Below are 25249 nucleotides of genomic sequence, written 5' to 3' on the forward strand. Positions count from 1 at the left end.
TTGGGAGGCTGAGACACGAGAATCACTTGAACCCGGCGGGCAGAGGTTGCAGTGAGCCGAGATAGGGCTACTGCACTCCAGCCTTGGCAACAGAGTGAAACTCTGTCTCAAAAACAAAAACAAACAAACTATATATATATATATATAACTCTGGAAACACTGAGAGAGGAAAGAGAAATTAATTTCTGAAAGGGATACTAAAAAAGGTACCCCTGGAGTCAGGCTTTGAAAGATAAGTAAAATACTAGCATTTCTCATAGTTTTAAGATGTCAGTTTCGAATCAGTTAACTTGTAATTCCTTTAACATTCCACAAATCAAGTTGATTCTCAGTTCCTGTATGACATAACCCCCTAAAAAATGTGTATTTCCAGGAAGGGGAGTGTAGTCTTTTTCTCTTCAAGAGACACTAAAAATATATACCACTTCAGTCTAAAAAACTATGATTCCAGGTTTTTATATGTCACCATGTGTATATAAATCGACGCATTACTATATTAAATGGATAGTTCCTTTAAGTAGAAAAATACAAAAGAGTGGGGAAATTTTAAAATGTAGTATCCCGTAGGAACACACCCTTTATTACTGCCATTAAATTCCAACTGTCACTCTTTCAAATAAAGTCTGAATTTGTTTTAGTGTCCTTCTCAGCTGCTAATATATTTCACTTATGTCACTATAGGAAATATAAAGCATGCAGCATAAGCTAGATACTGAAAAATTGTGTATTTATGACTGCCTTACTCCTTTTACTCTATGAAATAATTTGTCTACATTTTCCTGTTTGAACATATCAACTTTCAGCAAGAATGGAATGTTAATTGATGTTACGCACAAGCTGGGCTATTATTCCTCAAATTTAATAAGAAAAAAAAAAAGAAATCAAACACAAACCAACTGGATTTCCTGTTTTTATTTATGGTTATTAGTGCCCATTTAGGGGGATTAAAATCAAAGTGTCCATCTCAGTTACAGCTCATCCTTCCTTCAATTAATGTACCCAAGGAGACAAGTTCCTTCCATTTACTCCCCTGATGACTCTCTGGATCACAAAGCCTATTCAAGCTTCTCCCCAGGGCCCCAAAACAACATGCGCAACAACTTCCTAGGGAAACTCGAAGCCTACCTCACCCTTCCCACTGGGGAAATACACAGACTCAGCCCTTTCTGGTGTGATTACGTAAGAATACAAGGGCTTGCTTGACCCTGCTCAAAGCTGAGACCTATCTTTGAAACGTCAACTCGTGCCATTTCTCCTCTAAAGCAATAGTATATGCTGGGAAAAGAGGAAACAAGTAGGATTTATCTTATAACAATGGCAACATTTTCCAAGGAATTCTCTGCACCAAAAGTTCGGATGCCCTAGGAAAAGTCTATAATGTTTGGAAAGTAACTAGTCTTACGTGTCTAGGTGGTAGCACCCCCTATTTTGATTGGGGGCAGGGGGTGGGGAACACTTTAATAAATTGGATTTTTTCCTAAGGCAAGTTATCTGGCTCAGAGAATTTCCAACTCCTCTCTTGGATTTCTACTTATCAGCCATAGTATTACTGAAATTTAGGGAACAATTTTTTGCTGTGCAGAATGACCAAAGATGCTGCCAATCATTCCTTAACAACAGGGCCACGGTGTCCCTGATGTGAGAACCACTTTAAGGCTAAAGATGGACAGTATGGATTCTTTTTCTTTTTTCTTTGAATATACAAAGATATTTTTTTTAATTCTTTTTCTTAAGACTTAATTTGCTATATATCATTTATTTAATTTACTGTATGTAAGGCATGAATTTACTGTATGCAAAATAGGTCTTTCAAAGAGAAGGATATTAATACCTATTTCCAGGCTGCTCTTTTTGTATTTGGGGTGCAGAATTTCACAAAAATCCATCTGAGAAATAACAAACTATAAGGAGAAATAGAAGCTAACCAATGTCAATAGCTCTTATGGTTTTGCATCTGAATGGCAAAAAGAAACAGGATATCATAACTGTTATTTTTTGCCAAAATAGGGCCGTTGGGTTCGCTCTTTCTATTTAGGGTTATATGAACCTTTACCTGGAATGGCCGTGCTATACATTCATATATTATCCAAATTCACCGTGAATTTGATTTCTTCTTTACAACTGGCACCACAGCTTCAGAGGAGTGCTTTAACACACTTGTGTAGGCACTCTGTTTCTCAAACCAGGATGCCGCAGACAGGTCAATGTTGCTCGTGCTCTTTCTTCCCTGACCTTGAGCCGTGGGTTCCCTAGGCATTGTGCATATAGCTCTGAAAACAGTGGTTATGGCAGAAAGCATTTGGAAACTTGTAACCGATTCCTGTCCAGTGGCTAAGATGCAACAGGCTATTTCTGCAATGGATCCTGTCCACAACTAGCCCAGGCTGGATGTGACTGTAGCTGTAAACAGAATGCCTTCTGCCTACCCACTGCCATATGAAAAAGGGCAAAGACATTCTATCCACCAACTACATGGGCAGTAGTAACATTAGGGACATGGAAAGGGGACAGACTGTCATTCAAAAGAGGAAAAATAAGTTTAATAAAAGGACAGCACTCTCTCACTCACCACTGAGGTTAGAGCCATCTGGAAACTATAGATGCGGGCAAGGCCGAAGTCAGCGAGTTTTATTTGTCCGCTGCTGGTCACCAGAATGTTCTGTGGTTTTAGATCGCGATGCACTACTCGGTGTGAATGAAGAAAGTCCAGACCTCGGAGAAGCTGAAACATCATATCCTATTAAAATTAAAAAAAGAAAATCAATAAACACTCAAAAAGGAAGCTGAGCATTTGCTATGCTGGCCACCAAATCCTTAGCATTTTGTGGTTGCTTGGCATACAGCACGCATTTGATAGGTATTGGCTGAATGAGTGAATCTGTCTCCCTTCCTGCCTTTCCACTCCCACACTTTCAAGAACACTGCAAAAAATTTCACTCTCAACCTGTATTTTACTAATGAAAATACAATTTTAAAATAGTTTTTGATGGAATGGGAAATGTTCTGGAAGGATATCTGCCAAACTGGTTTCAGTGGCTCTTGCTGGGGAGTGGGAGGAGGAGGTTGTGAAGGGACACTTTTTGCTTCTCTATTGTTTAATGTGTCATTTCAACAATTAAAATCCAGTGAATAATAATGTTATTAATGGTGATTATTATTTTATAGCACTTAGTACTAAACACTCACTACGTATCAAGCACTATTCTAAGCTTTGTCCTCTTAGTAAATAATTTAATTCACACCACAACATTTAGGTAAATAATATCATTACACCATTTTACAGGTCAAGAAACTGATACACAGATGTAGGCTACTAATTAGCCCAAAGTCATACTAGCAAGAGAGTGCTGATTAACTGTTTTTTTTGTTTTGTTTTGTTTTTAGACAGGATCTTGCTCTGTTGCCCAGGCTGGAGTGTAGTTGCAGCCTTGACTTCCTGGGATCAAGATATCCTCCTGCCTCAGCCTCCCAAGTAGCTGGGACCACAGGTGCACACCACCATGCTACGCTAATTTTTTTAGTTTTTGTAGAGATAGGGTCTCACTATGTTGCCCAGGCTGGTCTCAAACTCCTGGGCTCAAGCTATTCTCTTGCCTCAGCTTCCCAAAGTGCTGGGATTACAGGCGTGAGCCACCAGGCCCAGTCTTTATCAACTCTTTTAGAGTATTAACAGAGTCTTGATTTCAACTAGGGTCTGGAAAATCTCGATTCAAAGCTTCAGTGTATTCCTTTATCAAATCAATGAACAAATGAATATGTATAATAAGGCAAGCCATTTAACCTCCTAAGTCTTAGTTTCCCTGTCTGTAAATGGGAAAGTAACAAAACCCACTTTATCACAGGATCTTAGCACTTAGCACCATAGTTAATATTCAGTAAATGGCAGCTCTTATTACTGTTATTATTAACCAGTATGGAGGGGGGATCATTCAGGATATAAACCAATATCAGATCTTTTTCTAATTTTAGTACCAATACAAACGTATACAAGATTTAATACTCAGGAAGTAAGACATTGGCCATGATGTCATAATCCTCTGAAATTTGTGGTAATTAAGAGTGACCTACTCCCCGGATCCAAATATTATGAGAATGGTGTATACCAGGGAGGATGGAGCTGTTCTGTTAATACAAGGGTTTGAAAAATGACTGGGCACCATCATGGATTTCAGAGCTGCAAGCAGCTGAGGATACACTTATCATTGGCCGGACCACTGAATCCTCTCATGGAGAACGGTATATTTGGTTACTGGTTTATGGTTTTGGTTCTTCCTTTAGAGTTGGGAGTTCTGTCTTTATATTCTAGCTTATTCAAAACCAAAGCCTTAGTTTTTCCTTTTATAAAGTGGAGAAAGTAGCGATTACTTTTCCTACTATGAGGGGGGCTAAATGAAGTAATGTATGCCAAGTGCTTGTGCAGTTTCTGGCATATGGTAAGCATTTGACAAACAGTAATTATTAGGACGATTATTGCCAAGATAAGTGTCCTGATTTCTGGGAGAGACAGATTCTCAAACAACTAAAAGAAAACATGACCACTGCTACAAGGTCAGTGTGAACAAAGCACTTAGAGGAGGTATGCAGTGACCTAGAATCATTTTTGAGATCCCCCTGAGTGAATATTCTGAACTGGCAGGGGTTACCTTCTAAGCTTCCCAAAACCCTGGAGAAGACTGCACTGGGGAGGGAAAACCCTTCAAGACTTGAGAAACACTGCAGGTCCAATAAGTTGCAATGAATAAACGGGAGTGTGAAAATGTAGCACAAAATGTTCAAGGAACATTTTGGCAAATAAGTCTTTATTGGAAACACATGCACACAACTTGTAAGCACTGAATTTTAAAAAGCACGACTAACCTAAAGTAATGTCATGTTGGCTCATCATCTTTAGCCTCTATATAGTTAAGTGTCACTCATTTAAAACAGTATAAAGAATAAATCTGTTTGGTTCATGCTGCAGTGTTCAAACAACTTTAGCAGCCAATTAGCAGTACACAAATTTAAAAACATGTACATTGCTTTTATTTGTGTTACAGCACATACTATATTTTTCTTAATTATAAAATTGCTAAGATGTATAGATGCATGCTTAATGCAGAAACTAATAAAATGTTTTGAAAATCCAGAGAACAAGAAAAATCACTAAAAATTTCCACTACTTGGAGAACAGACAACACTTCACTGTTAGTATCACTTTTTTTGTGTCTTTTTAGTCTGTCTTTTAAAAATTACATATTTTATTATATTTGGATGTATAAGTATATTTAAGTAAAAATGGTTATTATTGTGTACACATTATTTTGTGGCTCTTTTAAAAACATGTAACAATTCATTATCAATATTATGCCACTTTAATAAAATTGTGCAATATGACTTTTTTTTTTTTTGAGACAGAGTCTTGCTCTGTTGCCCAGGCTGGAGTGTAGTGGCTGGATCTCAGCTCGCTGCAAGCTCTGCCTCCCGGGTTTACGCCATTCTCCTGCCTCAGCCTCCTGAGTAGCTGGGACTACAGGCACCCGCCACCTCACCTGGCTAGTTTTTTTTGTATTTTTTAGTAGAGACGGGGTTTCACCGTGTTAGCCAGGATGGTCTCGATCCCCTGACCTCGTGATCCGCCTGTCTCGGCCTCCCAAAGTGCTGGGATTACAGGCTTGAGCCATCGTGCCCGGCCATGACTTTTTTGTATACAATGAGATTTTTAATAGCCACATTGTTTTTCTCCCTGGGATATGCCATAATTATTATTAGTTTTAGTTGTGTTACTTTGGCACTTGTACTATAGGTCTAGTTCTCCTTTCTTTAAAGGTAGAGTAGATTAAAAGGGCTTGCTAATGTCATACCAAAGCATGGGTTAGGCAGTATGAATCCACGTGACTGCGCTAACATTGATTCCATGTGCATGATGCCTATAGATGTAAGTTGGTTCTACATAAGAATGACCATTCTTTAGATTTTATTAGGCTACTTAATTTTTTTTGTTGTTTAGCAAATGGTTTTTCTTTTAAATCTCCAATATCAAGATAGAACTGAAATTCTGAACCAATGAACACTGAATTAATGACTTAAAAAACAAAATCTGCCAAACATCTCATGACCTTCAGTAATTCAGTCACGAGTTAGGTTGTTGGGCATTATGAACCTGTAATAAGCATGACTGGGGAACCCCTCTCAGTCTTTAGCCATCCTTTATTGCAATACCTAATTTCAAAGGCGAAATACATTCAGCTACGTCAGGAACTCTGGTCCCAAATAATCATAAGATATAGTACCAATTCCAGAGGATGATATAAATAAACAAATTACAACATTAAATGAGGTAAGGAAAAACACCTTTCCTACAGAATCACAAGAAGTGTTTTGATCCAAGACATTTCAAAGGATTCTCTACTTAAGCTTATTATCTGTTTTATCTCAATTTATAGTATCGTGAGACATACTCTTAAATGAGCTCCTCAAGATTTTAATCTAAATTATTCTGTCCCATACATGACTCAAATATTTCACAGTAACCCTAGTGATGCAATGCAATGAAACTACAGATACCACCAATTAAGGCTCTTCCAGTTAAACGCAGGTTTAAAAGTTTCCCTTTTTATGTTATACGTCACAGTCTGGTATAAAAGGTTTGAACATTTAGTCATACCTACGATAAACAGTCACTTGGGACCCTCACTCTATCTTTCGAAAACATGGGACTTGCAAGCATGTTTCAACAGGACACCATTGTGGAATGAAGTCTGGCTCTGAGAGATCTTAGGTGGGGCTTTATCTTGGCAATGCCCCTAAAAAGACTCTGGACCTTTCTGAATACAAGACATCCTTGAAGTCTTGTAATTGTTTCTCTCAGGTGTTCTAGAGCTCTAATCCTCTTATTTAAAATCAAGACAAACAAGCAAACTAAAAAACTACTTCAGGCTTTTCTAATGGGAAAGGTTGATCATGGGGCCTTCTTTTCTTTTTCTTTTCTTTTTAGAGATGGGGTCTCACTCTGCCACCCAGGCTGGAGTGCAGTGGTGCCATCATAGCTCACTGAAACCTCGAATTCCTACGTTCAAACAATACTCCCGAGTAGCTGGGACTACAGGTGTGTGTTACCATGCCTGGTCACTTTTTAAACTTTTGTAGAGACAGGGTCTTGCTATGTTGCCCAGCCTGGTCTTGAATTCCTGGCCTTAAGCCATCAATCCTTCCGCCTTGGCCTCCCAAAGTGCTGCAAATACAGGTGTGAGCCACTGCACCTGGCCTGGGCCTTATTTTCTCATCACAAAAAACCATGGTTAGTTCTAAAATACACTAAAAACACCCAAATCATATCATAAAATAAGTCACAGAATGACAACTTTAAATAGACAATTCTGGATATAGGGATATATCTAGTGATATATTCACATCCTCAAAGTTTTAGCACCAAAAATGTACATCAATAGTTTATTTATTTAAAAATTAAAAACAGGACATATCCAATTTGGTAGGCAAAGGTAATCTATTTTTCTCCTTATACTCTGTAAACCTCAGTCTTTTCAAATTTGTTATTCAAGTTTTCACAGAAATCTCTCCATAGTGGTTTGTCTGTTTCCTATGAAGGGTGTTAGAGGAGGCCACAGCCTAAAATATATCACATATAACAAAGGTTTTTAAACACTAAACCAATAAGAACATGTTGAATTAAGGTGAGCGTTACAACAGAGGGAAAGGTCACCTGAGCCTGCATATAACTTCTTCTTTCACATGTCTCCCCATGTTCCCCTCTCTTCAGTCCCTGACAGCCACCATTCTATTTTCTGTTTCTATGAATCTGACAACTCTATATACCTCATACATGTGGAATCACACTGGATTTGTGTTTTTGTGAGTGTCTCGCCTCGGTTACCATAGTGCCTTCAAGGTTCATTCGTGTTGTGGTGTGTGTCATAATTTCCTTCCTCTTTAAGGCTAAATAATATTCCATTGTATGTATATATGACATTTTGCTTATCTGGTCTTCCATGGATGGGCACCTCAGTAGTTTCCACTTTTTGGCTGCTGTGAATATTGCTGCTATGAACACGGGTATAGAATGATCTCTTTGTGACTCTGCTTTCAATTTTTTTGGATATCTACTCAGAAGTGGAATTGCTGGATCTATTCCCAGCATATTTTAAAACCATAGTTCTCCCATAAAATGTGGTATAATATTGCTGCCTAAGCAATGAAATAGTGACTGACACCATCATGTTAAGGTCCTGGAGGGTTAGCCAAGTGGCTTCATTCACTCCTTGGAGATTCCACACACTTTTGTCTGCATTTCAGGAGAATCCACACTGTAGGTCCCCACATCAAGCTTGCTGTATGTACACAGCTTCTACTCTATTTCAAAACTCCTGTCAAGTTTTCATTGGTCAATTCTCAATGAGCAATGAACAATGAGCTTCAAAGGTTGTTTATAAACAGGTCTCCCCTACTTCTCACTGTGGTCCTCAGGACGACCCAAAGAATGCTTCATCCAAAATCACAAAGAACAAGACAAATTCTGAGAAAGCAAGAGGAAGGTTCAAGAGAATTCCTTAAAACTTTCAGATCACCTGGAAAGTTGTAATGGGTGAATTCAAAGCAAGCCATTAACTGGCAAGCTAAAAGAGTCACACATGAGCTTTGTTCCACAGCAGAACATAGTCCAGAAGTGCCATAGTGCCCATCTCTTTGCCACTGTGCATGATGAGTTAGGCACACATCACCTCGAGGCCCCTCAGGAGAAACAACGGCATGGGCCCTAAATGGAAACATTGGCTTCTAATTTTTACCACTTCTACGCAGGTGGATAAAAGTGTAATAAAGTGGCATTGCATGGAAATTTTAATAATCAAATATGTATTCTGAAATGAGAACTAACAGAACCCATTTTTTATTCATTCCTGGAAGTGATGATAATGCTGAAAAGGTAAAGAATCAGTCTCAACTAACTGGAAATTAAAAAAAAAAGGTAATAAGTCATTTCCACCAAGCCTGAAAACGTTGGTGTTTGAGGAACAATGTAATGACTTAAATGAACAATATGAAAGAATAAATCATTACCTCATCATAATGGCTATTATTAACCCACTGTGGAAAATCATCAGGAACTGAAACTACAAATATGCAATGCTAAACATAATTTCTTCAGAGCAGGAGATAAAAATCAGCACTGGGTAAAGGAGTAAGAAAACATGAAGCCCAAGTGCCTGGGTTGTTGGGTAATGACCCAAGTGGCTATCATTCTATACACATTGTTTTGTGAGGCTTTAAAAAACATCTTACAATGTGCTGTGAATATTTCCCCATTTCAACACATACTTTTCTATAATGAATTTTAGGCCAGGTGTGGTGACCCACACCTATAATCCTAGCACTTTGGGTGGCTGAGGTGGGAGGATCACTCGAGCCCAGGAGTTTGAGACCAGCCTGGGCAACATAGGGAGATCCTGTCTCTACAAATAACAAAAAATTAGTTGGGCATGGTGGCTCACGCCTGTCGCCCGCCTACTAGGGAGGCCTAGGTGGGAAGATCACTTGAGCCTGGGAGCTCAGGGCTGCAGTGAGCTGTGATTGCACCACTGCACCCCAGCCTGGGCGACAGCTCTCAAAAAAAGATGAAGAAATTTTAATAGCTTTCTAATGGCTGCAGTTGGACAAAATACCTTCTTATCTTTCTACATTCTTCCTCTCAATTCCCTCTTTTGAGAATTTTCCCCTCACTCTGTATTTCCTTCCTCTTCAAATGAGGTAATGCTTAGAGAAGCTGGTTTTCCACAAGAGTAGAACAGATAATTATTTGTGTGATATAGAAGACACGTTGGTTGTCAGCCATGAAGACCTGACCTGGTCCAGGCCAATGAAGGCAATCACATTTCCTTTTGCTAGGAATTGATCCAGGGATAAACATGACACCCAGTCCTCTATGGGCAAATTGGCTAGACAGTGAAAAGTAGAATGCTCTCTGCTGTATTTCCTCATCTCCCATTACTAACCCACGTCTTATGCTGAATGCTACCGCTTTGGAGGGTCAACTTGCAGCTGTAGCAACCATCTTGAAACATCATCTGTACACATAAAAGGCCAGAGTGTAAACAGGGAAAGAGTCTGGGTCTTTGATGACATCAATGAATAGCTGCATCAACTTTAGGGCTGCCTGCCTCCAGCCTTGTAGTTATGGATATAATAATGCCTTTATCTGGATCCGCTTTTCATTGAGTGTTCTGTAATTTGCAGCTGAAAATTATTCTAACAAATCTAACTTAATTAAAACTATATTAATTTAAATATGCTATGAACATTATCTTTCATTTACAGCCACCATGATTCACCCCAGGGTGAGGTACAGACCCAGTGGGGCCTGTACCAACATTCCTTTCTTATTGGCAATTATCTCTTTCAGGTGGTTATCCTTTTCTCTTTGAAGTGTGTACCTCCTTCCATTAATGTTTACAATATCGCCTTCGCCATCACTATTATTTACTGTCAACTCTCTATGTTCCTCAGGGACTATGGCTCATCCTGTCTACCCCACGTTCAACTCTTCCTGCAGGACTCCAACATCCTTAGGATGCCCAGCTAATAGTAGCTTCAGAACTTTGACTTCTTTAACCTCATCCCATTTTTGCCATCTACATTATGCTCATGCAAATGGCTAGTCTCTGTTTTATAAATGGAATGCAAATGCATACAATTTTGTAGCTGTCTTTTTCACATCACACTGTATACTGAACTCATGTGCATGTAGATCTATTGGCAATATAAATCTACAGCTTAAGTTTTAATGGTTCTATATTATTCTATTTTTATTTATATTCTATGATTAGCAAAAGGGTTTAAGCAGTCATTAAATTACCCACCAATTTGAAATGCCACTATTTCTCATGTTCTAAATTACTTGAAGTTATTTTCTGGACTTTTGTTCTTTTGTCTCTGGCTCTGTTTAGAGTACCTCTCTCCTTTAATTATTAAATGCTTAAATTTTAATATCTGCAAGGAAAGTTTTCTCTCTTCACTCATTTTAAAACATTCCTGAATATTTTTTGAAAACAAAAATGTGTATTTATTTATTTTAGAGGCTGGTCTCACTATGTTACCCAGGTTGGCCTCAAATTCCTGGCCTCAAGTTATTTTCTCACCTCAGCCTGCCAAGTAGCTGGGACTACAGGTGTGCACCATCGTGCCTGGCTTTTCTGGATATTCTTATATGTTATGATTATGGACTGACTTTAGAATCATTTTATTGAGTGCCCACACCTTCCAAAAATCCTTTTAGTATTTTCAATGATTTTTAAAAATTGATAAATTGATTTGGGGATAACAGATACCTTTACAATACTGAGTCTTTCCTTTCTTTCATTTACTCAAGTCTTGTTCTGGGCTCCTCAGTAAAGTCGTGTCTTTTTAAATACAATTCCTACACCTCTGAGGCTCCCACTGTAGCGGGTCTGGTCCATCTTCTCCTTCCTCACATGTACCATTACCTAGCCTTTCCCCACTGATCTCAGTCCTCAAATCCATCTTGTACTCTCTGTCTAGACTGAACCCTTAGAAGCGTAAACCTGATCCTATCAGATCATTCTCCTGCTTCAGCCCCCTCAGCCAAAGCCTCCGGCCCTGCCTGCTGGTACTCTGTGGATTCCTGCCATCTCTACTCATTTACTGTCCCATGGCCCCATCTCCCGGGAGGGTCCTGCTTAAATCGCTCTTCCTTAGATTTATTGGCCTCCCACCACATTATATTAATGGGTGTCAATAAATGCTCAATGAGTTTTCATAAAGAAGTGAGGGCCCAAACAAAACTAAAAATGACCATGAAATCTATAAAGGCCATTAGCTTAAAAAGAACTCACTGACTCCCCTTAGGAGGAATGCGATAAAACTCCAGGGGAATCAGAAAGAGCAGGTTTGGATTACAGGATAGGGACAAAAGAGGCATGGCATATAAATCAGTATTCGTACCTATTAGCCATTAAAACATGTTCATATGTGTTGAGACTTTTGGCTCATTATTTTAGAAATGTAAGACTCCCATGCCTATAATGAACACTGATGTATGGAACAAAAACAATGAGGGATGTTTCCTATCTTACCATTTCTTTCAGAAGCAACTTGCCCAGGGGTCAAAAGACATGGATTTCAGCACACTGCTCCACAGCTCGGGGTAGGACTAGTTTAAGTACCTTATCCTTTCCCATCCCTAAGAGAAGTATTCCATGGATCAAATCACTTTGCCTGAGTCTTCACTTGGATGCAGAATTGGACTATTGGCCAAATCCCCTAATAATACTTTAATTTCGTATCATCATATCAGAATTTCTCAAAGTATGGTCTCTTACTCCAGTGTTACTGAGTTCCATTCAACTCAGTCACTAGTCAATTGATTAAGCAAGTTCCACCTTCCTTCTTTCTTATTTTTTTTTTTTGTAATAGTACAGATTTTTTATTTCATTTTTTACTTTTGTCAACTTTTATTTTAGAATTGGAGGTATATGTGCAGGTTTGTTACAAAGGTGTACTACATACCTTTGTATGTCTGAGGGTGTAAATGATTCCATCACCCAGGTAGTGAGCATGGTATCCAATAGGTAGTTTTTTTTAGCTCTTCCCCCCTCCTCTAGTAGTCCCCAGTGTCTATGAAGTTCCAACTTTTTGGAGCCTCAGTTTTTCATTTATAAAAATCAGGATAAATCCTGCCCTGCCTCTGTCATAGAACTGTGGAGAGAACCTAGACATTTGATTATTTTATATTATATATTTGATTTGTTTTTTAAACTGCCAAGTGCTATTCAGCTAGACTGCTAATTCCTTGAGGAACAGGAATGCAATGCATCTTTATATTCTTCACAGAATCCAACAAGGCGTGTTATACACAGAAATCTTTTGGTTTTACTTGATCGGATGAATCACACAATAGTTTAGAGATATGCATTAAGATGAATTATAGTGACCTTTGCTCTTGGCTTTGTGTACAGGAGTTATAGAACATTCTCACTGATTAAACTGATTCCTGAGTCTTCCTTTAGCAAAAAGGCCATAATCCTGCATTGTGGTTTATTGGTTATTCACTAAGAATTTATTGACTGCTTGCCAAGTGGAGGCATAAAAGTACAAAAAAAGTTTCTTTTGGGTATGTATAAACCTAAGTGAGTCACTTATACATGAGATGTAAATTTCCATTTTTGAAGGCAGTATGATTTAAAAGAAAGAGCACTGGGTTTTGAGCTAAAAGCTTTGGATCCAAATTTGTACTTGCAAGTTAGATAATCTAAGACAAGTCACTTGCAACTTTTGTGGGCCTTGCTTTCCACATCTATTTTTGAGAAAATGATCTCACAAAAAGGTTTAAACAAGATATCATAGTATAGATTATGTAATATATATTTATATATAATTATGTTATTATGGTTATATATATGACATAGGGTATTATGCTTAAGTACTTTATTTATTATAAAGTTCATACACATAATAAATTGCTACCACTTATTCAAAAGAACTATGAAGCCCCTACTATCTGTAAGGCATTGTGTCAGGTGATGTTACAGAGAAACACCTGAATAGAGTGTCCCAAGGAGCTCTTACTTTAGCAGGGAGAAAAGAATATGTACCTACATACTTCATGTCAGTATGTGCCAACAACCACAAATGGCACAAGAGCGCTAGGCACTGAGTAAGCACCAAGGAGGGAGCAGCATCTAAGCCAATCTGGGAAGAAGGCTGGTATTAGGTTTGGTGTGGGGAAGCATCTGTCATGGAAGATACTAGTAGAGGAGGAAGTGCTTGCATGTTTGTACACCAGCTATAGCTCCAGCAGGCAGAGTCCTAAAGAGGGCACACTGCTAAATGGGGCCACACTGCAAAGGGATTTATTGCTGGGTGGACACAGGGAGTCTACATAGTGTTTGATCTTATATTCAGTGGGTAAGTAGTAAAAATGTGTAAAACAACGGCATGTTATTATTGACATTTTAGCATACATAATGGATGGCAGGTGGTGTAAGGAGGCTATGATACTATTCTGAACATACGATAGAGAAGGTTTAAACTAGAATATTGAAACAAAAAGCAAGGGGAAAGGCAATATTTGTTTTCACAGTTCAATTTTAATGGCCCATCTTTGGAGAGCTCCGCTACATTTCCAGGTTGCACACTGTGTGATCTTGGGCCTGTTATTTAATCTTCGCTCCGCTAGCATCTAACCTTGGTTTCTTCATCTGTAAAATAGGGACAACACTTTCTTGTAGGGTGGCTGCAAGAACTAAAAGTAATGTGTAAACCTCCCAGTTCGGGTAATGGGTTCAGCACCGGTGCCACAAAATGAAGATGAGGCTCTGGTAATACTAGAAGTTCAGATCCACTGAGTTTTCCCCAGTTAGTATGTGGATAGCTTTCTATCTTCCCTAACACTCTATTAAGATCAACAAACACGACTTATAATATAATCCTTAAAATATCTATTGTTTTAATTAAATCAAATGTTATGTGGTGTGTTCTTAATTTTGAAAGTCTAGGTCCTTAGAAATCATCTGTTATTATTCATTGAATGTATTACATGTTTCTTTTGGTAAATGATCCAACTTGCTAAAATGGTTTTAAGTTGCTTTTTCCCTATACCTGGACAGATTTTTCTGTAAGCCCCTCTGAATACTGAGATTTCCTGAAACTGCCTTGAGTGCTTTTATAGGATAATAACCATATACTATAAGCATGAAATATACCATTTTACTTAATCAACATATATATTCTGAAGCTACTACCAAATAGGGAAAATCATTGCAAACGAACTTTCTTACATAGTTAACTCTAGCTGCTTTCTCAGCTTAACAAATAAGAACTAGAGTTTGTGACATTATTTCCTTATGTTATCCATTAATGCTGAACTGTGTGCATTCCAATACAGAGAGGGGGAGAGGAGCAAACAAGGACTCTGAAAAGAACACTTAGCTTCATTTGGTCAAAAGATGGTCTTTACAAGGGTTTTTATTATGGGTCATAAAACACTGCTTACCACAATGTACCTCCTTGAAAAAGAAAAGAAACCCTTGCAGTGGTGAGAAACTGAAAACAACACACTGAGAATCCTCGTGCCTCCTTCCCATAAACACATCTGTGCATATTATCTGTTTTGGGTAGAGCTGCATGCACAGCTGCTTATGGCGACTCCATAGAGGTGGGACTTCAACATTTTCTATTTTGTGTTGTTGCAACGACTGACTTTTTAAACTGAAGTCAGTTATGATAGAGGTAGCCAATGTATCTCCAGTGGGGGTGGACCATGTACTCCTCACTAACAACTTCTTCAATCTGCTGAAGGAAGAGGCTCTGGGTGGTCACAACTAGTTAGGAAAAGCATGGAGGCCCAGAGGAAGGGGGATCTTCAGGCAAAACGGAACTGAAGAGCTACCCACCAAGGCAAAACTGAGAACTGGGTTAACGATCTAATGACTCTTACAAAGAAGAATGTATCCAGCTAATGTTAAAATTGGTATCACAGGCCAGCACAGTGGCTCACGCCTGTAATTCCAGCACTTTGGGAGGCCGTGGCGGGCAGATCATCTGAGGTCAGGAGTTTGAGACTAGCCTGACCAACATAGTAAAAGCCTGTCTCTACTAAAAATACAAAATTAGCTGGGCCTGGTGGTATATACCTGCAATCCCAGCTACTCGGGAGGCTGAGGCAGGAGAATCACTTGAACCCCGGAGGTGGAGGTTGCAGTGAGCCAAGACCGTGCCACTGCACTCCAGCCAGGGCAACAGGGGCAAAACTCCATCTCAAAAAAAAAAAAAAAAAAAAATTGGTATCACAATAGGAATTGCCCAGGGAAATGTGGGCATCCCTATAGATAGGAAACTCTTAGTCTTCAGCATAATAGAGTACAGGTATCCAAGTACTGGTACATTTATGCATTCAGTGCTATCTGGTTTAGGGATACCCCTGTCTAAAATGCAGGGTTCTGTAACTTCTTGAACTAGTTGTTTTCTTAAACATGCGCCTCTTGCCTTCAAACTTTTCCTGGCCCACCTAAAACCCCCAGTCAGCTTTTGGTATTATTCTTTTTCCAGGCACCAAAAATTGGCTTCCACTTTTTCTTATACTGGTCCTCTAAGGCCTCACCTCAGAACAACTTGCACATCTCTACAATTAAAACTGCTGAGAGAAAATGTTCACAACAAGTCTGAAGTGGTTACATATCATGGTCTCTAACTTTATCTGGGCTTTCGGTACTGCCTTCCCTGGGTCTCTGGTAAGCTCCCTTTGCTGTTGTCTCTAATGGCTACCCAAAACATTCACCATTTGTTCGTGTTTCCATAATTACCTTTGCAATTACACTTCTCAAGAGTATCTTAAATTTTAAATTCTGCCTCCACCCCTCACCTCCCATTCATTCGTGGCTTCAACATTTAGGCACATTCTGAGGCATCCCAAGTCATAAGGCAGCTGGGGCTGCTCTCCCAAGTTCCAGATGTGCAAACTTCTGCATGTGCAAATGTACACATGCTTCCTGCTATGTTTTTAGACTAGTGCCTGGTAACTGTAATCTCTATCTGTTCCAAAACAACAATACAGTTTCTTTACTCCCATCAAAACCTATCCTTCCATCTGTATTTCTTATTTGGTATAGTGGTACCACCATCCACCCAAATGATCAATTCAGAAATCTGACAGACATTTTAGATTCTTTCTCTCCTCCCAAACACATATCTAACGAGTCACCAAGTCATGGTAATTATAGTTCCTACGTTACCTTTCAAATAAGCCCTTCTCTCCCATCTGCATGGCTCTTGTCAAGTAGTCAGTATCTCCTGCCTGGATTACTACAATGGTGTTCCGACACAAAGAACTCCTGTCTTTAGATTTCTGCATCTTTAATCTTTTCTCCACAGCACTAAGTGGTATTTATTTTGTTTTGGTTTTTGAGACAGGATCTCACTCTGTTGCCCAGGCTGGATGGAGTGCAGTGGTGAAGCTCACTGCAGCTTCAAACTCCTGGGCACAAGCAATGCTCCTTCCTCAGCCTCCTGAGTAGCTGGGACTATAGGCACATGCCACTATGCTCAGCTAATGTTTTATTTTAATTTTTGTGGAGACAGAGTCTTGCTATGTTGCCCAGGCTGGTCTAAACACCTGGGCTCAAGTAACCCTCCTGTCTTGGCCTCCCAAAGCACTGGGATTACAGGTGTGAACCACCATGCATAGCCCTAAGTGATATTCCTAAAAGGTAAATCCGAGTCATGCAGAAGTCCCCCACTGTTCACTATAAGTAAAAGGTAAAACTTAGATTGTTACCTAAAGCACTTTAATGTCTGCTTCTTAAAGACCTCTGGATTAATTTCCAGCTGTTCCTACATCCCCGTTACTATGCTCTGAGGGTGACATGCTCTATTATATCTTTGTTCTGTTGCAATGCTATTCCCTTTTCCTGGAATGCTTGCTCCATTGTCCTGTCCCCCGATACACAAACATCTTCCAATATACACATCTTGTCTGTCTGGCTCCTTGCAACCCGTCTTTCAAGGCTTACTTTAAGTAACTTTTGGCCACGTCCTGGGCAATTCTTCTTACAGGCACAGGTTATGTGCCCCCCTCATATAATCCCACAATGCTCTGAGCATAGTTCTGGCACAGAACTTATTCCATTTTACTGTAACTGTAATGTCGCCCTCCCTAGATTACAGCCTCTTGATGCTAAGACAGTAACTGGAAATGGGGGTGAGATGAGAAAAATAAAGGAGCATCCTAGGCATTTCACATACATTATTTGTTTCCCAGTTACTCTGCATATATTATTTCATTTATTTTTCTCAGCAACTCCTTGAATAAATTCACGTTCATTCACTCATTCTACATTTGTATCATGAACCAACTTGTGTGGCAGGCTGGAGAACAAGGATGCCTGGTCTCATGGAGCAAACAGTGAAGGCGGGAAGCTGACTTTGAGAAGCCAGAAAGGTGCCCAGCACACACAAGGTCCATTCCATCAGAAGCCTAAGCTCCTCCTCACCTTGTGCCAGGTATACCTGGCCCCTCGGCAGCTACTCAAGTCTCCGGCCTCAGGCACTAAGTATGAAAGGAATGACCAAATGCTGCTTTAAAAATATGCTACAACCTAGTAATTCCACTTCTAGGAATTCAGTCTATACAACCAACAAGTTTACAATGAGTCAATACAAAGACGTTCAGTGCTATTTTGTTCGAAAGATTAAAAAAAAGAAGCCAGCTAAAATATCCACCAATAGAAGAATAGTTAAATAAACGATGATGTGTCTCTCTGTATAATATCAAGCAGCAATTAGAAAGAACATGGGTAATTCTAACATGTAAACTAGATAAATTGACAGAGAAAGGAGTAAGGCTTAGAGTGATATATACAGCTTGATTCTATTTTGACAAAACAAGAGATATATGTACATGTTTATGTATGTGTGCTACGTTTGCATTAGGATGGCCAGATAAAACATAGGACACTAAGGTAAATTTGCATTTCTGATAAGCAACAAATACTTTTTTAGTTTAAGTGTGTCCCATGCAATATGTGGGACATATTTAAATAAAAAATCATTTGTTGTTTCTTCGAAATTCAAATTTAACTGAATGTCCTTATTTTATTTGCTAAATCTGGGAACTTTAGTCTGAATATATATAAAAATGTTTGGAAAGGGATATAGCTACAGTTAAAGATTGTTACCTCTGTCAGGTGTTGAAAATGGTAGGATTATGGGTGATTTTTACTTTTTGGATTCTCCTGAATTTACCAGTTAAAATTATACATATATATAAATGTTTCTTTTAATCAACCCTACTTTTTAATTTAGTAGCCAGCAGTCTTTAGAAAATAAAAAATGTAGTAAGTCTCTGGTAAAATTTGTGAAATAAATCCTCTAAGGGCCATTTAAAAAATATTCCACAGAAGCAGACGGCATAGCACTTCAGAGTTTTCTAAGTAATGGCACATAATTTTCTAAATTACAGTTAAACAGTAATGTTTTATGTCCTCAACAGACTATAGCTACTTGAAGATAGTAAGTACAAGTTATTCAGGTTTTTTTGTTTTGTTTTTCTTAACTGCCACTTTCTGACATATTCTAGGGAAGAACAGGTGCTCAATAAGTTTTATGCTTTTAATATTTAAAGCATAAAATTATTGGAAAAGTAAAAGCTAGAAGTGGTGCTGACAGGCAATAAAATGAACCATTTTAGAGACAAACAATGGTACAAATAAGCACTGGGTTGTTTTTAAGATTTACTCAGTTTGTTGGAAATATTTTAGAATGAAAACTAAATCAATAATGTCCTCTCAGAACAACTTGAACTTTTTTTAGGTTGAGAGTGAAAAGCTTAATCAAAAGTTTAAAGGCAAAATAACCAAGGTAAATACCCTAGGTAAGAAGTTTCTTTTGAAACAGAACTTGTACTTTCTTTCCTTGAATATTTGCAATCTCTGCTTCTGTTCTTCCATTATGTTTGTCAGAATTAGCACACAGCACCTTTCAAAAATGTTTTCTGAAGGTTTTTATCTGCTAAGGCTGTAAGCAGGCAACTTTTTAGCACAGATTTTGGGGCATCTCAGAGTGTCAGACATGACACTTGCTGGTTTGCCAAGACGTATCAGGCTCACCAATGCTATCTGGTGTTTCTTTAACACTTGTATTTGAATGTAGTTTGTTTTTATTTTGTACTTTAACTGTATATCTAAGAGGAATACAGTGTTTACACTCATCCCAACATACACATACACACACAACTTCTACACACAGAGTTAGACTCTTCATTCACCAAGTAGCACAATGGTAAGCTAAATGAATTGTTTTTCTTCTTTAAAGTTTGTAAACTCTTTTTTTCTGAATTTGCCAGTTAAAATTTTATATGTATAAAATACATATATATACACACACACCCATCCACACTCCTTTTGTACTTTTTAGGAAGATAAAATGCATGCTGCAAATTGAAAGTGTTTAACATTTAAAAGCTTAGCTATGAGGCTTCATTATCTATAACATATATTTAGTTTGCAGTTAAAAATATTTTACTGGAGACTTAAAATGTCCAAGTATGAGATGTTTGAGTTCCATATTATGAATTGCCAAAATAGGCTAAAAGGCAGTAGGGAAACATTTTGTCTCTCTATGCTTTTTTAAGTGCTCAGATAGAAGAGAGGTCCAAAGATAAGCCTTAGTTTGCTGCTCTATCTAGGTGAAGAGAGAGGGAAAGGATCCCATTCAAATCCCCACATCCTGGGAGATTTTTGCACTGCATGTATCTGACAAAGGACTTATACTCACAATATATAAAGAACTCCTGCAACTCTGAGTTTGGTTTGAGATCAGCCTGGCCAACATGGTGAAACCCCATCTCTACTAAAAATACAAAAATTAGCTGGGCATGGTGGCAGGTGCCTGTAATCTCAGCCACTCAAGAGGCTGAGGCAGGAGAATTGCTTGAACCAGAGGGGCAGAGGTTGCCATAAGCTGGGATCGCGCCATTGCACTTCAGCCTGGGTGACAAGAGCGAAATTCTGTCTTAAAAACAAAAAAACAAAAAAACAGAACTCCAGCAACTCAATTAGAAAAAAAGACACACAATCCAACATTTAAAAATGGGTTAAAGATGTGAACAGGCACTTCACAAAAGAGGAAACCCAAAGTTCAGTAGCTTGTAAAAAGGTTAACCTCATTAATCATCAGTGAATTGAAAATTAAAAGCACAATATAGATACCATTACAGAGGTTTAAACTGACTATATCAAGAGTTGACAAAGATGTAGAGCAGTCACATACACTGATGGTGAAACACAAATGATCTATCCACTTGGGAAACATTTTGGCAGCGAGAGGAACAAAAATTCATCTCACGGATAAGATGCTCATTAAAAGAAGCTATACACAAAAAGCACATACTTTTTATATGAAATAAGTCAGTGTAGTGATTACATCTGGGGGAGGGAGTTATAGACTGAGGAAGGCATGAGGAAGACTGGAATGTTCTGTATCTTAATCTGGATGGTTACACTAGTAAAACATCATCAAGCTGTATGCTTGAGATCAGTGCACTCACTTTATTCTACATCTCTTATTCTGCAACTAAAAAAAAATCCTTGTCTTTCCAATATTTGTCCAAATCTGGGAACTTATTTCAGTACAGGTATGCTATTCAGGACCTCCCTGGCAGGCTCATCATTAGAAGTTTCATGGACTGGGACAGAGACTGTATTAGTCTGTTCTCACACTGCTAATAAGGACATACCAGAGACTGGGTAACTTACAAAGAATAAGAGGTTTAATGGACTCACAGTTCCACATGGCTGGGGAGGACTCACAATCATGGCGGAAGGCAAAGGAGGGGCAAAGTCACATGTTACACGGCACCAGGGAAGAGAGAATGAGAGCCATGCAAAAGGGGTTTCCCCATATAAAATCATCAAATCTCGTGAGACGTATTCATTACCACTAGAACAGTATGGGGGAAACTGCCTCCATGATTCACTTAACTCCCAACGGGTCTTTCTCACAACACATGGGAATTATAGGAGCTACAATTCAAGAGGAGCTTTGGGTGGGGACACAGCCAAACCATCAGAGACCTCAGTTTTCCTTTGGGATCTGCTGCTGTTTCTTAGCAGTACTTTACCTAATTTCCACCTATATCAGTTTCCTCACTGGTAAATGGGAGGGCACCACGTTTCTCTCATACACTATTAATCAGGTAATATGCATATGTATAACTGCTTTGAAAAGTAAAACTATTATATGAATGTACATCTTATCATTTTACAGCATTTGGAAGAATCTAAATTTCTCCAAGTAATGTTAAATATTTAACATTTTTATCACTGCCAACTCCCTGGACAGTTCTCAATTTCTTGAGACACGAAGAGTGGGAAAGTTTGTAAGTAAGACAAAAAGTGTACGGTCCTCTTCCTTTCACTCTATAGTACACTGCAAGAGACTCAAGGTACAGGCTTTATGGTCCTAACTCTTACCTTTCTTGCCGGGCGACCTTGGGTAATTTTGTGTACTTTATTTTTAATTGACACATAACTACATATATATATATTCATGGGGTGCAATGTGATGTTTTGATAAGTGTATAAATTGTGGAATGATTAAATCAAGCTAATTAACATGTCCATTTTACCAAATCTAAATCTTAATGTACTACTAAAAAAGACAAATGACTGCCAAACTATGACATGACACAATTTCTTATCATTTAGAAGTTTTAATTATATCCATTAAAAGGGCTCTTGCAGACTTCTTCATATTTGGATTTTATCGATATCATTCTCGAACATACATTAAAAATTAAATTTCAAGTGAAATAATTTGATGAAGGTATTCCAAGAATTTCTTCACATTCAGAGTACTGCTCTTTCACATCCTTTTCTACTCAGAGTTGTTAGATGTCTGTGTTTTCCGCACAATTTTGTCTTCTGTCCCATGAAAGGCACTGATGACAGAGCAGCAGAACTCTACTATGACCTCTAGGATTTTCACGCATGCCATTGAGTAACTCTGCAAGTTTCAGGCATGTGGGCAGGCAATCAGCACGGGATCCGGACTGATGCTTATGAACAGTGACTTCCAAATGTGTTCTGTTTTCAAAGGCCCATGTGTGAAAAAAATGGGCACCTTAGAACTGATCAAATGTGGTACTTCACTCTTTGAACCTCTTTAATAAAATAATATTTATCTTCACAGGATATGATAAAGATTAAATTAGATAAGGTTGAGGGCAGAGTATTTGAGTATGAAAATAACTTTCCACGAAAAAATTTTAAATGTAGCCACTATTTCCAGGAACCTGTGTTGCTGATAAGTCTGCTGCTTTTTCACTTTGGGCCCCAAATCTACTTCATACTATATTTATCCATCCAGCCATCCAATAAACACTGAATATACAGCAAAAGAATGAAAATTTAACTAGGTACTATCTATTTTTATTTGTCAAATCTGGCAAACTTATCACCTACTCTAATTTTAGTCTTTTCCAAAGAGGTAGTCCGTATTACCAGTTTGTTGTATATTCTTCCAGGTTTGGTTCTGTGAATTATATGAGATACATATGTACTTCAGATAAATGGAACCAACCAGACTGTACCTATAGTCTTAAAAATCGCTTTTCCCTCACTCAACACTGTGCCTTAAAGATAATTTCTTATAGATCTATGTCACTCTTTTTAATTGTCACATGGTATTCTATACATAGCAGTCTATTCAGCCATCCCTCTACTAATGAACTTAGATTATTTCCATTATAATTAATGCTACAGCAAATTTTGTTATTCATGCCTCCTTTTGCCCTTGTACCAGGATTTCTCTGAGAAGTGAGAAGGCTCAGTTGCTGAACACATGTATTTTTAATATTGAAAGATAATTCCCAGATTACCTCCAAAATGCTTTAAAGGCAGAGCATCCCTAATCTGAAAATCCAAAATTCAAAATGCTCCAAAATCTAAAACCTCTTGAATGCCAACATGATGTCACAAGTGGAAAATTCCACATATAAGTACTTAACACATAGATTAGTGCAGGCTATAGATATCTTAGTCAGTGTGGGCTGCCATTACAAAAATTCCGCAGTCTGGGTGACTTACAAAATAGAAATATATGTCTAACATTTCTGAAGGCTGGAAAATGCAAGTCAAAGCACTATCAGACTTGGTGTCTAAAAGGGCACTCTTCCTGGATTGTAGACCACTATCTTTGACTTATAACATTACATGGTAGAAAAAGGGAGACACTCAAGATGAATAAATATTATGCAACAGCAATGTCATAATAGAGGTATTTGGAATACTTTGTTATAAGGTACCTGTACTACATATAAATTGGTGTAATGTTATGTAATCAAATTGAAAGAAAAAAGGAATAAATTTACTTTTATAAATGTAAAAAAAAATAAGTACTTAACACAAACTTTGTTTCATGCACAGAATTATAAATATTGTATGAAATTACCTTTAGGCTATGTGCATAAAGCATAAATGAAAAATAATTTTGTGTTTAGACTTGGGACCTATTCCAAAGACGTCTCATTATATATATGCAAATATTCCAAAATCTGAAAAAATACAAAATCCAAAACACAGTTCTGGTCCTAAGCATTTCAGATAAGAGATACTCAATCTGTTTCAATTTATAATCCCAACAGTGGTGTATGAGAGTATCCATTTCTTAACAGTCTCATCAACACCTGACATTATAAAAGTTTTTATTTTTTTTGCTTGCCTCAATTTGATGGGGGAAATATTTCACTATCATTTTACTTTACATTTCTTTTATTATAGTGAGATTTGAGCATCTTTTCATACTTCTTAATCAGTTATTTTTCTATACGCTCACAACTTACTATTTTAACAACCTAAAATCAGTTATCAATTTTGCTGGATTATATTTTGTAGAATCCATCTTTTCCCTATCTTTAAAAAAACACAGAATATTTCTCACTTCTAGTATTTTGGCACCTCTCCTAGATTCCATGACTCCTCAAAGGTTACGTGGGGCTCAGAAGTTGCAGCCACAAGTTATTGCAGTGCCCTGAGATATAATTTCCTATTCCAGGCCAAATTCAACAAGACTAAACTATATAATCACCTCCCCAAACTGACAATTAACTTACCTATTTCTGCTTTTCCTTTACTCTGGACAATGAGTAACCAAGTCCTGTCAAGTCTTCTCAATTTCTCATTTCCTTCCAATTAATCATCACTGCCCCACTCCAGGTATAGGCCCTGATTATTTCATTCCCAAACCACAGGACCATTCTCTTTGACTGATCTCCTGTTGTAATTTCTCCTAAACGAGCACACTGCTACCAGATTAATCAGCTGAAAACACAACAATGATAATATCAGCCACCCACCCAAGAGCCGCCTAATTTGAGTTTGAAACACAGTGCCCCCACAATCAAGTCCACTTCTCTCTGGTTAACTGGCTTCTTGTACTCATCTCTCCGGATGTACCCAGCCTAATGGTGTCTTTCCCTAAGTGGAAACCGGCAAATCTCGAGCAAGACTTCAAATCCCTGGCTTCTGCTGGCTTGTGTCACTCATGCCTCAGAGTAACATCTTCAAGATGCTAAAAAAATTGCCACTTTTTTTAGGAAGCCAGTGCTTATTTTTCCCTCCGGTGAATTCCTGTGGCTTTTGTCATTTGTAACATTGTACACTGTATTTGTCATAAACTGCCTTATGTGGTGGCTATTTCTCTATATATCTCATTGTCTCTTTCTAGATTTTAAATTATCTACAAGCTGTGT

General features: G+C 38.2%; 1 protein-coding gene across 3 annotated transcripts in view; it reads right to left on the reverse strand.

Moving 5' to 3' along the window:
• CDK6 (cyclin dependent kinase 6) overlaps nucleotides 1-25249 on the reverse strand; it is a 236288-nt gene that overhangs the window by 121147 nt on the left and 89892 nt on the right. For all 3 annotated transcript variants that reach the window (XM_050785352.1, XM_050785354.1, XM_050785353.1), the window contains exon 4: nucleotides 2570-2737. In XM_050785352.1, the coding sequence (XP_050641309.1) occupies nucleotides 2570-2737 (168 nt within the window). The remainder of the gene's footprint in view (nucleotides 1-2569; nucleotides 2738-25249) is intronic.

This window comes from Macaca thibetana, chromosome 3 (assembly GCF_024542745.1).
Source record: "Macaca thibetana thibetana isolate TM-01 chromosome 3, ASM2454274v1, whole genome shotgun sequence".
NCBI classification, from domain to species: domain Eukaryota; kingdom Metazoa; phylum Chordata; class Mammalia; order Primates; family Cercopithecidae; genus Macaca; species Macaca thibetana.